This window comes from Podarcis bocagei, assembly GCF_964188305.1.
Source record: "Podarcis bocagei genome assembly, chromosome: 10".
Classification (NCBI taxonomy): Eukaryota; Metazoa; Chordata; class Lepidosauria; order Squamata; family Lacertidae; genus Podarcis; species Podarcis bocagei.
In genome coordinates, this window is record NC_138135.1 from 14102386 (window position 1) to 14118021 (window position 15636).

Here is a 15636-nt window from a genome sequence, read left to right on the forward strand (position 1 = left end):
TTATATCAAAAATTACTGATTTGGTTGTTCTATTAGAAATGCACAGGTAATTATGAAATTATTGTGAGGTTTAATAAGTTAACTGTTTATATTTGGACAACTTTCCCGTGAAGTTGGTCGGGCTGAGAGTGAGTGACTGGACCAAGGGCCAAGTAGAGATTCAAACCCGGGTCTCCCAGGTCCTAGTACAAGATTCTAACCACTACACCACACTGACACTTCTATGGCCTCTAGACCTCTCTATCTGGGCCACACCCCCTCCTCTGGCCACACCCCTCACCGGCCCCACCCAGTACTACCATTGGGTGCTTTTGCCTGACTTACATGTGCCCTTGACTGTAATAATAGCTCTGGTTTGCCTGGTTGCAAGATGTGGTGAAGAAGGGTAGAAACCTCTGTGTTTAATGTGGTTGGCAAAAGTCTGTGTTAGAATTGTTGTTAAGATTTTTCCAGTCTTATTCTGTGTTTGGGGCTTCCTTGGGAAGAAAGTCTGGATGTAAATTTATTTATTTTTTTATAAAAAAAATAAATTATTCATTTTTCTTTTTCATTCATTACATACATTTCAAATTCTTAACATTTACTATATATTCCTTCCTCCCCTGCTTGGCTTCCCCCAACTTCCGCTTCTGGTTTGTTTCTCTTTTCACCCACTTTGCTACCTCCTAACGGAAAAAGTTATTAATAACATAACATCAACCCTAAAAACATAAAAGTAAATGCATCATAATATTTCTCTCTCTTCGAAACATTTTCTAATACTAATAGCGTGAATGTTTATTTAAATCCTGCCATCAAGTCTATTGACTTTCTTTGTTTCTGCAAGTATAATATGAATGGTTCCCATTCTCTTTCAAAGTCACTGTTGTCTTTTTCTCTTTGTCTGTCATTTTTGCCAGTTCATCATAGTTCATCAACTTCTCTTGCCATTGTTCTTTGGCTGGTATTTCTCCAGTTGCAGGATGTAAATTTAAGGAATGAATAAAATTCAGGGTTTAGCACACCAGTATTTAATGTGTAATGTTGCCTTTTGTGTCCAGAGAAGGGTTGGACCAGGCAGTGTTAGAAACTCAGATACATGCGCCAATCGCCAGATGGCACCTTGAACCTAGGTTATGGTTGCCACAACCTAGGCGCCATACCCCGCAATGAAATTCACTGTTGTTGTTATTATTAGTATTTCCTTTCATTTCTATACCGCTCTATATTTTAAAGAACAAATCTCAAAGCGGTTGAAAACACGTCAAAACGTCAAATGAAACAACCCAGAATAAAATGAATTCAAGCTTCAAGGAAAACATTTCAGATCCTTCTCTAAGTGACGTTTTGCTTTCCCCATATTTATTTACCTACTTAATTTATAGAGCTGCCCCGTAGCAGAAATACTCTAGGAAGCCAGGCCATAGGAGAGTCAGTGTGGTGTAGTGGTTAGAGGGTTGGACTAGGGCCTGGGAGATCAGGGGTTCAAATCCCCATTCAGTCGTGAAGCTTACTGGGTGACCTTGGGCCAGACACAGCTTCTTAACCTACCTCATAGGGTTGTTGTACGGATTAACTGAGGAGGGTGTGAACCATGTATGGCTTCCAAAAATCTCCACATGGTTGCAGCTGGAGCCTGAGACCAGAGACTATCAATCGCATTGGTTCCATAATCAGATGAGTCTTACCTTGGTTGGAAGAAGGTGAGATGTTGCATTTTCAAGGAAGCAGAGTTGTGTCTGATTCTTGGTTACTTCAAGAATCGCTCAGGATTCGGGTTTGAAGACTGGCTGGAAACATGTATCTTAACATATAGATATATATATACACAAATCCTCGCTCTCTGTTGTTGACCCTCAGGATGACGATGAGACCCTGAAATACCTCACTCACGAGGAAAAAGACGTCCTCCTCTTCTTTGAAGAAACCATCGATGCCTTGGAAGATGACTTGGAGGAACAAGCTCTCCATGACAGCGGCATCCACTGCCACTCTCCGAGGTCAATGGAAGAAAACATGTCCAGCCAGTCGGAGTCTGAAGACATCATAGATCTGGTCCAATCAGTGCTGGAAAGCAGCATTCAGGACTGTGATCCTAGCGGAGACATGGAACCAGGTAAAAACTGGATGGGGCAGGGCCTGGTTTAGTGTGTTGATAGGCATGTGAGTCTGCCCTCAGTGAGCAAAGTGGACCTTCTCCTGGAGAAAGAGAGGCTTTTGCATTCCTTCTTCTAGAGGTGACCTTCTTGTGAGGCAAAGTAAGGTCTAGGTTACCCTTGGGGCAGGGGGATCGGTTCCATGGTTTGGCATAGTAGGCAGCCGTAAATTGTGGCTGCTGAGAGCAGTCTTCATTCCATTTTACTTTACTTTATTTTATTTTATTTCTGTACCGCCCTTCATTGGTAAATCTCTGGGTGGTTCACTGCATAAAAATATTTCATCACTTCTTGTTTCTGGGAGGGCATTTTTTCTCAGGCTAATTGTAATGGTGATTGTGGTAATGTGGGCTTTTTGTTTTGAGTGGGTGTGGGGAGGTGGAGCATCATCATTTTGTGCTCTGTTAACCATTGCATTTTTTTAATCTGTTGTGCTGGAAATGTCAATGACTATCAGACTCTGAAAAGCTGATATCTCAAGATCAAGTTCATCCATTTAATTAAAGTAAATAGTTTTAACTATGTGAGGCAGGGGACGCGGGTGGCGCTGTAGTCTGAACCACAGAGCCTCTTGGGCTTGCCTATCAGAAGGTCAGCGGTTCTAATCCCTGCGACGGGGTTGCGGCACTCATCTCGCTTTACTATCCGAGGGAGGCGGCGTACAGCTTCCGGGTCATGTGGCCAGCATGACTAAGCCACTTCTGGCGAACCAGAGCAGCACAAGGAAACGCCGTTTACCTTCCTGCCGGAGCGGTTCCTATTTACTTGCACTTTGACGTGCTTTCAAACTGCTAGGTTGGCAGGAGCAGGGACCAAACAACGGGAGCTCACCCCGTCATGGAGATTCGAACCGCCGACCTTCTGAACAGCAAGTCCTAGGCTCTGTGGTTTAACCCACAGCGCCACCCGTGTCCCTCAATAATCAATGTACTGTACTATAAAATAAATAAGACAGTATTGTAGATGATAAAAATAAAAATTAAATTCTTTTCTTACCTGCACTGATGATACTCAGTGTTTGGATGGGGGGGGGGGCTTTTATCCATTTCCACAGTCACACAGTCAATCAATCAGTGGCTGAACTGGGTTCGACACAGCCACAAAAACAAATTAACCGAAAAAGCTTCAAAAACAAAAATGCAAAATAAATAGCAGAAACAAAAGCACCAAACTTAATCCATTCTGGAAGTCCATTTGACTTCTGAAATGTTCAAAAACCAAGGCACGGCTTCTGATTGGTGCAGGTGCCCAGGAAACAATAGCCAACAGCCACATCGGACGTTCGGCTTCCGAAAAACTTTTGAAAACCGAAATGCTTACTTCCGGGTTTTTGGCGTTTGAGTATCAAGGCATTTGAGAACCAAGGTACCACTGTAATGCTTTTTATTGGGTAGAGTAGGGGGTACTGTGGGTGAGTTCAGGGAACCAAGGGACGGTGGCCGAAAAAGGTTTGGGAACCACTGATCAATATTGCTAGCCACCCTCTATGGAAGCTTCTGATGGGGTACAAATTCTCTGACAAACGCTGTCACTTCCATGGTTCCAGATGTACCGGTCTAGGAAACGGTTCTAATAATCTGCTACTTTCTCCTTTCTTTTCTAGCCGCAGAGGAGGCTGGGAAACTAGATACACTGAAGCCAAAATATAATGTTGAGAACACCTGCGCTGAGGCTGCCCTCCCTCTTCCTGTGTTGCCATCAGCTCCACCGCTGCCCATCTACGAGGTGTTTCCTGCCACGCCCGCAGTTCAGCACCCAAAACTCGTCCGCTGTATCCCAACCCCTCTCGTCATCGCTCAGAAAATATCCGAGAAGCAGGCAGAGGGCACCCCCTTCTCTCCTGCCTCTCCAAAGGAAGGGAGGTCTATGGAGGGGAGAACCACGCCCTCGTCTTCCCCGCTGCGCAACAGAGAGCGTTTCTCCGCCTTCAAGCAAGCTCTGCCGCCCCCAACTGCCCCCAAGCCCCAAAGGTTCCCCAGCAACATCAGCATCACCAACGTTGGCGAGAGGGAGTTCAGCAAAACTATCTCCCGGGCTGCCGTCAACGTGCAAGAGCGCAAAGCCAGGGTGTTGGCCAACGTCAACGGCTCGCCCTACTTCATAAGCGAGCTGGAAGAGAGACTTCAGAAGCACGACTTGTCAGGACAGAGCAGAAGCTCATCCTTGCGGGATTTGCCGTCGGAGCAAGCGAGACACGAGGCCCTGAGCAGGCTTAGCTTGGTGGACAAAAATCTTGGACCAGCTCCGCTGGACCAGTCCTCAGATCTTCCCACGCCGACAGACAAAAGGCCAGAGCAGCCCTTGTCCAACGGCTACCGAAACATCCACGACGTCTTGAGAAGGGAAACCAGCCACTTCCCCAGTGTGAGCAAAACAGTGACGGTCAAACCGGATGCTGACCTCCCCGATGGCAAGCTCGCTCGGCAAAACGCCGCCAAGAGCTTTTGCGACCACCGGCTGCCGGACCTCAGCCTGGAAATGAGGAGGAGGTCTGGGTCGCTGCCCAGACCGTCTGGATTGAGACCGCAAGGTGTAACTGTACAGTTCTCTGGACGCGGGTCTACGGAAGAGGCTAGGAGAGAGGCGCTGCGGAAACTTGGGCTTCTCAAAGACTAGTTGAAGGACGGTTTCTGCGATGGTGGGAGCATTGCGCCCCCAGTGGACTCGGTTTCTGAAGAGATCAAATGGACTGTTCTCTTGCCCCTGCAGTCTAAGGAAAGATTAAATATATCAGAACGGGACTTCTGCTTGTCATGGGTTTCGTTAACAATGCTCAGTCATATGGCTTACTGAGGTCTTCAGCGGGATTTTAAAAAGGCATTTTATTAACAGGAGACCTAGATGCAAAAAAGGGGCGTCGTACTAAATGAAGTTTTAATGGTGCAGTATTCGTGTGTGTGTATGTGAGTAGCTGTCAAGTATGTCACGAGTGCAATGGGTTTTCCTTGGACTCCTACGTTAATGAAGCCAAAAAAATAAGGGGGGGAAATGTATCTGTTGAATTACTATATAGGGATGGATATATATTTATAATGTAATGTACTGGAGAGGTCAAATATACAATAAAGCTGCTATTTCTGATTGTCACATTTCTCTCTGTCATGCTTCCTTCCTTCCTTCCTTCCTTCCTTCCTTCCTTCCTTCCTTCCTTCCTTCATTCATTCCTTCCTTCCTTTCTTTCTTTCTCTTCCTCTCACATGCATGTATTTGCCTGTAGACTAATTGTCAGGAGTTTAAATCATGCATAATAATTCACAAGTAATTTTTGGCAGAAATTCACCACTTTTCCATTTTGATTTGTCTGGGGCAGGGTTTCCTAAACTTAGGTCTCTGGCTGTTTTTGGACTACATCTCCCATCATCCCTAGCCAACAAGACCAGTGGTCAGGGATGATGTGAATTGTAGTCCAAAAACAGCTGGAGATCCAAGTTTTGGAAACACTGGTCTGGGGGAACCTTGTATATTTCTGGAGACAATATAGGGGATTTGCAACAGACTGACAAAGATTTCCAGTGCCCAGAGAGCAGCAACAAAACGTCTTCTCACCCACTCAACTATCCTGCCCCATATTGAAGAAAAGCCTGAGTAAGCTGGGAAGGTTGGCAAGGAATTTTGCATTGTCAGTAAATGCAAGTTTTTGTTCAATGGGTTTTTGCGTGAAGCTGAGTTCTGGAACTCGGAAGGAATTCCTGGGCTCGGAATTCTCCAGTTCTGCACTAGGCTCTGGTTGGTGGATAATGGAGGTTCTAGTAATATCCTGCAGGCTGGGGCAGAGTGGCTGGGGCAACCCGGTCAGATGGGTGGCAGATAAATAATAAATTATTATTAGAGAAGTCGGAAGCCTGGCCGGTCTTGCTCTAGAAGCAACACAGTGATCCTGGCAGAGCAGCGTTGCCTCTGCTGCAGAGGATATATTGAGAGAGAGAGAGAGAGGGAGAGAGAGTGTTTATAAGGGACTCCAATCCAGCCCAGCTGCTTCATATCCTGCCTGGCCAAAGGGGGCAAGATTGCAGTTCAGCCTATGCCTTTAATTATTATGATGATGATTATTATTAATAATAATACCCTGTCCATCTGATTCCCTAACAGGGCTGCCTTCAGATGTCATTTAAAAGTCAGATAGTTGTTTATTTCTTTGACAACTGATGGGAGGGCGTTCCACAGGGCAGGTGCCACCACCAAGAAGGCCCTCTGCCTGGTTCCCTGTAACCTCACTTCTCAAGGTGAGGGAACTGTCAGAAGGCCCTTGGAGCTTTGAAAGGGTTGACTTTCGGAGGATGTCTCCTCACCTTAGTATGGGAAAAGTGGCATTGTAAGTAGGATGTCACCTTGCAGCTGAAGAAGTGTAGGCTTCCTGAAAACTGGATGATCTAGCTAGCACTTGTGGGTGCTTTTAGGTAAAAAAATACCTTCCTTGCAGACGATAATGGTGTAAACTGAAACATGGTTGACCCACCTCTTCTGTTTGCTGATTGATGGTAATCCAGAATGGGCCAGTATCAAAACAACAATTGCAGCTCTAGGTTTGCTGCACTGTGCAGGCCACACCCTGCTTCTGTTGCTGGAGACAGCATCTTAGCCTTGTCCCGCAATAGTCCCCTTAGTGAATTTGACCAGAAACAGACTGTCGTTTGGCATGATTAAATTTGCCTGGATCAGCAGGAACCGCAGGAACAGATTAACTTCAAACTGCGGGGGAGCCTTATGGTACGTTATTGCACTTGAAAGCATTAAAACCAACTACTCTACAGAACACCTGTTGTTGAGAATATTAGGCGGGTTTTTGTATGATGCCTGGGGAGCATGAAAATAACCTGTGCGTGCTTTGACATATGGAACGGTCCTCTGCCAGCCGTTCTAGCATCTCACCAGGTTCTCTGGCTTAGGTCTTTGCAAAGCCTGCTGCTCTTGTGGGAAGAGCAGCTATATGATAGAGCATCTGCCTCACAGGTTCGATCCCTCGCATCTCTAGGTAGGGCTGGGAAGACTTCCTGCCTTAAACCCTGGAGAGCTGTTGCCAGTCAGTGTAGACAGTACCAGTGGTTTGATCCGGTATAAGGGAGCTTCCTATGTACTACCACTATCACCAGTAGTTGGGACTTCACTGCTACATTGACCATGAACACGAATTGTTATGTACTGAAGTTCTCACCCTGGGCCAGCAGGGGGATACTGTAGATAGTTATGCAAATAAGGGATCGAAAGTGACGTTCAGTGATTGGATAGTTTTAGAAAATTGTTACAGTTACATTGTACTGGAGCTCTATATAAGCAGGCTGACTGAAACCTTCAGTTCAGTTCTGTCCTGGCCTGTGAATAAACAAGAGCTGTTTGAAGAATCGCTGTGTCGTCTGATATGTTCACCCACAACTTAACACAAATGCCACATACAAAGAGATCCGTCAGTCATGGGCTAGATGAGCCATTAGGGAAGTTATTTTTCCCTGCACCTGCCACCTGTCATATATAGATAGATGGATATATTTTCATTGGCCTCCTGACTGAGTCTTCTGTATCTGCCCAAGGTTGCTCCTGGTGAGCATATGCAAAATAATCATCAACTTTCAACTGAAGGCAGAGATGGATGAGGGGGACCTGTGGCACTCTGGACATTGCTGGACTCCAACTCCCATCAGCCCCTGCCAGCACAAGCAAGCGATGATGGGCGTTGGAGTTCAACAGCACCTGGGAAAAGTTGCAGTTTCCTCATCACTAAGGCTGCTTGGAACTAGGCACAGATTTTCTTGTGAAAAAAAACACCAAAACGAAACCTGCAGCTGTGTGTTTATCCTGGCAATTACTCTTTTTAGAAATCATAGGCTGAAATAAGTATATAGCAAAAGCTAGCATTTCCCTAAAAAATAATTTCCCCTTCCTTGATTTAGATCATTCTGTAGGTAATTATAAACCAATTTGGAACCTGAAAGATAAGCAACTTCTTCAGTGTTCTTGGAATACTAGAAATTAGCCCCATCTGTGATTAGGTTTGCATTTTCTCTCGATAAATTTCAGCCACCTTTTCTACTCTGGGCTATATTTCTGCTGTGTACTTAGACTGGTTTAACACGTTCTCCTGAGAGCTGAGGTTTTGTACAAGGTTGGGAGGGGGAGGGACTTATTAACAGAACATTCACCTCTACTGCTGGCTGCCATTTCCCAGGATCCTTTGAGAGGGGAAGCCATGACAGTTACTCTGCCATGAAACTGGCATAGGGTTGACCATGTAGATAAGCCCAATAGTTCTATCAAGCTCATTTGTGCAGGATTTAAGTGCAATAGAAGCAGGTTCATGTTCTTAACAGCCTGAATATAAGGGGAAATGTCTTTATTATGTATGTAGTTATAAGGGCATCTATTTTGTGCATGGAAAACATTGCAATTGTGAATTATCATATGTTTTCTGTTAGATGCATTGCTTAAACCATTGCAGGTTTATATACATGAAAGCTGTTGAGAAGGAACTTAAATCTTTCACGGCTGTTAAACGTGTCTCATATTTTGTTGTTGTTAAGAATAGCATTTAATCTGCTTACCTCTTTAAAAGTGGCGTAAACTTGGTTTTATATACATGAAGGGATCCTTCCAGAGTGCTAAAACTATTTATATGCCAATTTTCACACTTCCCCACTGATGACCCACAATGCTGTTATTTCTGTCAGTTGAAATAAACGTGGTCCTCTTGTCTTAAGACTTTGTCCTAGTTTTTAAGTAGGGCTCTGTCTGTGCTGCTGTTGTTGCATGGGAGCGAAGGAAATATGACGGCAGCTTGCCAAATTCAGCTTGCTATCTTTTTATAGGTATATATGCTTTTATGACTTGTAAAGATGTGCTTTTGAAAGTGGAACGAAGGTGCGAAGGACTGAAACGTTCTAGAAACGTTCTGGAACTGAAATGGTCCTCCCCTCCTTTATTTCTTCAGAGTATTAAACCCCTAAAACTCCCTAAAAAAAATCTACCCAACAATGGGTAGATCACTGCCAGCTCTTTTATACAGTGGTACCTCGGGTGGCGCTGTGGGTAAAACCTCAGTGCCTAGGACTTGCCGATTGTATGGTCAGCGGTTCGAATCCCCGCGGCAGGGTGAGCTCCCGTCTTTCGGTCCCAGCTCCTGCCCACCTAGCAGTTCGAAAGCACCCCTAAGTGCAAGTAGATAAATAGGTACCGCTTTATAGCGGGAAGGTAAACGGCGTTTCCGTGTGCTGCACTGGTGTTGGCTCGCCAGAGCAGCTTCGTCACGCTGGCCACGTGACCCAGAAGTGTCTCTGGACAGCGCTGGCCCCCGGCCTCTTAAGTGAGATGAGCACACAACCCTACAGTCGGACACGACTGGCCCGTACGGGCAGGGGTACCTTTACTTTACCTTACCTCGGGTTAAGTACTTAATTCATTCCGGAGGTCCGTTCTTAACCTGCGGGTTGCGCGTTTTCAGGTTACGGACCGCGCCGAACCCGGAAGTACAGTGGTACCTCGGGTTAAGAACTTAATTTGTTCTGGAGGTCCATTATTAACCTGAAACTGTTCTTAACCTGAAGCACCGCTTTAGCTAATGGGGCCTCCCGCTGCTGCCGCGCCGCTGGAGCACAATTTCTGTTCTCATCCTGAAGCAAACTTCTTAACCCGAGGTACTATTTCTGGGTTAGCCGAGTCTGTAACCTGAAGCGTATGTAACCTGAGGTACCACTGTACTGTTAGTAGATCGCAGTCTCTTGGGAGTTGGGCGTGCCTGATATAGATAAAGCTGGCCGGTTTACATCTAAAAAAAACCCAACTAAAATTGGGGATGGAATCAAACAGCGTGTTTTCGCAAGGAGAAAAGAAGGATGAAGCCGAATCTGGGCAGATTCTGGGGTTTGAAGCCCCAAGCAGAAAGCTTATCTCAAGCCATGATGATGATGATGATGATGATAATAATAATAATAATAAAATTAATAAAATAAAATTTATTTATACCCTGCCCTCCCCAGCCAGAGCTGGGCTCAGGGCAGCTAACACCAGTAAAATTACAGTAAAAACATAATAGGGGGTGGGGGAACCAATTTAAAATACAGGTTAAAATGCAATTTAAAATGCAGCCTCATTTTAAAAGTAGCCCATAGATCAAAACCATAAGGGGAGGGAAACATAAGGGCCAGACAGCCCAAACCAAAGGCCAGGCGGAACAACACTGGAGGGTTTATAGCAAGGGTCAACAAGGTTTATCTTGCCTGGGCTGGATTGGTCCCCTGGAGATCCATCCGTGGGCTGGATCCCCGCAATTGTGGGCATCTGCACGTACGCAGACACGATTTCCAGCATCGAGGAAGCGAGTTGCCGCACTGCGCCGGTTTAGCGCAGTACGCGAGCGGGCAGCTCAATTTGGGGGCGGCTCGTGGGCTGGTCAAACGACCTCCATGGGCCACTATCGGCCCATGGGCCTTAGGTTGGTGACCCCTGGTTTATAGGGTGCTGGTGCTTCTTAAGCAAAGACAAGAGTTACAATTCCCAGAGTGTTTTAACAATACCTCTTTCCAATGAGGTCTGAGAACTAGAGCTCTGTGAGGAGAATAGAGGTCTCCCATCAACGCTGAGCACCCACAGCAAATTACAGCTCTCAGAATTGTTTGGGGGGAGCCAGTGCTTTTAAAGCAATAAGGTACCACTTTGTAAACATGGTGTGAATGTGGCCTAGATGGTCCCTTGTCCCCATCTCATTTTTGTCAGTTGCTTTTTTGAGGAAGGAAACGGGGCAGCTGTGTGACGTCCATCTCCTCTTCAAGCGGAGGTCCAGTGTGGATTAGGCCTACAAGCATCATACCTGGCTCACCCTAGCGACCAAACTCTTTTCTGGCCGAGATAACTTGGCCGGGAAGTGAAAAAACACTCCCTCCGGTGCTCCCAGATGAACTCGGGATGCTTTGGAGCTGAAGTCGCCCAGGTGGAAACCGCAAAACACATTCCTTGGCTGTGGCCTTCAAATCCATCATTGCTGTTGGCAGAAAAGGGAACTGAGGTATTGTGGAAAACCTTGGGCTTCCTGCAGATCAAGCAAAGAGCAGCAAGTTTCAGACGGGCTTGTGAGGAGAGAGGACTGGGAGATGGGTGCTTTAACTATCTGCTGCTCCAAGCAAACTTACTCTTCCATTTAAATGCCCCTTGCAATTTATTTTTTGAAACCTCTTTTCCTTCCTGCAGAACTCTGAAGACCATAAATAAAGCAGAACATGGAAAAATAAGGGCATGGGGTGGACATCAGCAAGGATACATTTTGGTGCCACCAATTTCCTAGTCAGGACTGGCCTAAGGTCAGAATGGTGCCCATATCTGTTTTCCAAAACAACCTTTCCCCTGCTAGTTTCTTCTTCTTCTTCTTCTTCTTCTTCTTCTTCTTCTTCTTCTTCTTCTTCTTCTTCTTCTTCTTCTTCTTCTCCACCTCCTCCTCCTCCTCCTCGTCATTAAGGCTTGAATGTATGTGGGCAAAGCTTTCAGATATTTCAGAAGCAACTTTACAATTCTATGATTCATGTATTGGGGGTTTAGTGACTGATGTGTCCCATCCCATGGGTCAAATGGATGCATATTCAAATTATTATTATTATACAGTGGTACCTCGGGTTACAGACACTTCAGGTTACAGACGCTTCAGGTTACAGACGCTTCAGGTTACAGACTCCACTAACCCAGAAATAGTACCTCAGGTTAAGAACTTTGCTTCAGGATGAGAACAGAAATCGTGCTCCGGTGGCGCAGGGGCAGCGGGAGGCCCCATTAGCTAAAGTGGTACCTCAGGTTAAGAACAGTTTCAGGTTAAGAACGGACCTCCAGAACGAATTAAGTTCTTAACCTGAGGTACCACTGTACATGCTGTTTTCCTTTGAAATAAAAGCAGACAATGTGCAGACACGTTTTGCAGACACAGAATTATGGGTCACGTCAGCCCCAAACTTTGATTTGTTTATCTCTTCACGTAAGAGCCTGCAGAGCATATCTGTGTTTAGCGGCAGCACCTGAAACTCACTCCTTCCTCCTCCAGAGTCCTGGGAGAAAACCTGGAGAGAGGGAACATATTTTCAGTGTTCTAAACAATTTAGCATCATAAACAACCTTTGCCACCGATGCTTTTATAGCTCTGGTGCCAGATCCGCTTGTAATAGCAACCGAGGGAGTTAGGGATATAACTCGTTCTCTCTCGCCCTTTTAAAGAATCTGATGTTCTAAACAAGGCCATGTGCTTTGTTTGGTTCTTCTGAATGATTGCTTGTGTTATGACTAACGGCTTACAACCTTCCATTCTATCCTGAAGACACACAGCAAGCACCATGAATCTTTTTATTATTATTATTAAAGATTTCCTTGATTTACAAAAGTGTGTGCAATGTCTCTGTCTCGTATTTCCCCCCCCCCCATGTAACATTTTTACAAATCAGTTTCATTTGTTGAGACATTAGGAAGAAAAGGGGAAAGAGGTGGAGGGGGGAAAGGTGAGTGGGGGTAGGATGGGGTGGCGATGTTTCTATTTTACTTACTATATGTAGGGTTTGGTGTCAGCGTTGCTTGTACAGGTTCTTTGTTGTTCACTTGTGTTCCTTTGGTGGTGAGAGAGGTTGGGGTTGGCCTAGGGTGTGGTTATTCATTTGTGGTTGGCTGTGGTGGTCTTTGTTTTCATGTGTGAGTGGGGTGGGTGGGTGTTTTGGATCAGGTTAGCCATATTGATTTGTATGCTGTTGGTGGATTTTTGTCAATGTCTTGTTGGGCTGTGTATGTGATAAAGGGGAGCCATACCGGGGTAAAGGCGTCTTCTTCTGTTTGTCCCCGAGTCAGTTTCCATTTATTGGTTAATTTTTCTAGTAGGGCTGTTTCCCATACTATTTGGTACCATTGGTCCATGCTTACTCCTGACAGGTTTCTCCAGTGTCTGGCTATGATGCTTCTGGCAAGCACCATGAATCTTGAGTGGATCAGCTAGTCTGTAAAATGTCAGCTGTGCAGACTCCTGGGTGACACAGAGCCATTTCTTAGTTGTAAAAAGGTAAAGGGACCCCTGACAATTAGGTCCAGTTGTGACTGACTCTGGGGTTGCGGCGCTCATCTCGCTTTATTGGCCGAGGGAGCCGGCATACAGCTTCTGGGTCATGTGGCCAGCATGACTAAGCCGCTTCTGGCGAACCAGAGCAGCGCATGGAAATGCTATTTACCTTCCCGCCGGAGCGGTACCTATTTATCTACTTGCACTTTGACGTGCTTTCGAACTGCTAGGTTGGCAGGAGCAGGGACCAAGCAATGGGAGCTCACCCCGTGGCAGGGATTCGAACTGCTGACCTTCTGATCGGCAAGTCCTAGGCTCTGTGGTTTAACCAACAGAGCCACCCACGTCCTGTCACATTTTTTTAGTTGTAGAAATACAGAAATAGGGAAATGATGTTTGGAGCTGAGCAGCGCAGCTTAGCTTTCATGCACCAGTTCACAACCTTCAGTTAGCAGCCAGTATATGCAGCACTTTGCCATAAACTGAACCCAGAATATCAGGGAGCGGACAAAACAGAGATCATAGAATTGGAAGTGACCCTGTGGCTCATCTAGCCCAACCCCTTGCAATGCAGGGATTGAACCTGCAACCTTGGCGTTATCAGCACCACGCTCTATCCAACTGCGCTATCTCAGTCACTTTTGGTTCAGGAGGACAGGTGCTCACCTGGACCCACACTCCAGGTCAACTTCGACAGATGGGCGGGGCAACCCACTTGCCAATCACAGGGCATTGCTATGACATCGAATCATTGGCAGGTGGGTTGTCCGCCGCACCTGTCAAAATCCCTTGCACTGGGTTTCCATGTGGTGGCATCCATTTGGCTGGGTGCAGGTCATGTGGCCAGGCCAGAATTAAACCCCGCCCTCCCACAGACATCACAACTGATGTCAGTTGATTGACAGGTGGGTGTGGGGCTTTGGGGCAGGGGGGGGGGAAAGAGTCTTGTGAGCCAAACTGGACCCCCCGGTAGGAAAGCCTGTAGGCTAGAGATTCCCCACCCCTGCTGTAATTGACACTGAGTCGTCAACAGGCTCAGCTATCTGCCAATCTCCCATTCCCACCACCCTTCTGAGTAATACCCCTCCCCACCTTCTCACTATATAGAAGGATCTGGCAACTTCTGTTTCAGTGTATCTGAAGAAGTGTGCATGCACACGAAAGCTCATACCAAGAACTAACTTAGTTGGTCTTTAAGGTGCTACTGGAAGGAATTTTTTTTATTTTGACATACAAACAGGGTTAATTATGGGACACGCCTGCATTGCATGTAGGTTGAATATACAGAGATAATAGGTTTTTCTATGGGTGCCACAAATCTAGGGGCAAATAGGCACCTAGCGTATTTTTCACTCCATAAGACGCACTTTTTTCTTCTTAAAAAGTAAGGGGAAATGTCTGTGCGTCTTATAGAGTGAATGTGTGGTCCCTGGAGCCGAATTGCCCAGGGGCAAAAAGCAGATCGTGTTTGTTTGTTTTTTAAAGAGGGAAGTGGGTGTTGAAACAAAGCTGCTGGTTGTTTGCAGATCGGTGAGAGAGATAAGGGATGCTAGAGATAAAGGAGGCTGCCTGGGAGGGGGTGGTAAAGGCTGCAAACTTGCAAAGGGGGGAAACAGGAAGACTAAAGCAACAAGGAGAGAAATTAGAAGAAAAGGAGGAGCAAAAAACTGCTCCAGCTAAGGAAAAGACATTAAGGCAAACAAGAGGGAAGGGAGTGTTGAAAGGAAACAGCTGATCGGTGGGATCCCTTATCAGTGAGATAAGGGACCCTAGCTGAGGCTGCCTGGGAGGGGGGGAGGTAAAGGCCCATGGATCCTCAGGATTTTTACATTGGGTCACCCCAAATTCACCATAGGATCACATAGCATGTCCATGGCTACAGCCTGCACCAAAAACACACACGCATCCACTGTTTCGTGGGCCACAATGGAGCAAAAACGTGGTTACAAAGCACAAATCCACATGGATTCTCAGGATTTTTGCATTGGGCTACCCCAAACTCGCCGTCAAATCACATGTCTGTGGCCACAGCATGAGCCACAAAAACCATACATCCACTGTTTCATTCAGAATATTTTTTTTTCTTGTTTTCCTCCTCTATAAACTGGGTGTGTCTTATGGTCAGGTGTGTTTTATGGAGCGAAAAAACTCGGTAATCAGCCCTTTATCAGGGTCAGTGTAAGAGGAAAGCCTTTTCCAGTAAAACAGTGACACACATGCCACACACTTTGCCCAGGCTTGCACCCCGGGGAGGTAACTTTGGTGCTGCTGATGCAGCAGCTTGACTTCACCTCCGGAGGCACACTCCATTGTCTCTTGAGACAGACAGTTGCCAACAACCCCAGGGCCGTCTTACCCATAGGCGCCAGGGGTGTGGGGCACCCGGGCGCCGGGCTCTCAGGGGTGCCAGGCCGAGAGTACGGGGCCCGAGAGTTGAGTCCTGGGAAGAGCCCATCTGTTGGTTGGAGCGCCATGGCGGGCTCTTCTGCTGCGGGCGGC

General features: G+C 46.3%; 2 protein-coding genes across 3 annotated transcripts in view; both read left to right on the top strand.

Annotated features, from left to right (window-relative positions):
- Positions 1-8823, top strand: part of PROSER2 (proline and serine rich 2) — a 33449-nt gene extending 24626 nt beyond the window's left edge. For both annotated transcript variants that reach the window (XM_081210309.1, XM_081210308.1), the window contains 2 exons: positions 1840-2095; positions 3739-8823. In XM_081210309.1, coding sequence (XP_081066435.1) covers positions 1840-2095; positions 3739-4751 — 1269 coding nt within the window. In that variant the 3' untranslated portion in view covers positions 4752-8823. The remainder of the gene's footprint in view (positions 1-1839; positions 2096-3738) is intronic.
- Positions 1-15636, top strand: part of DNAI7 (dynein axonemal intermediate chain 7) — a 278992-nt gene that overhangs the window by 102293 nt on the left and 161063 nt on the right. The window lies entirely within an intron of this gene.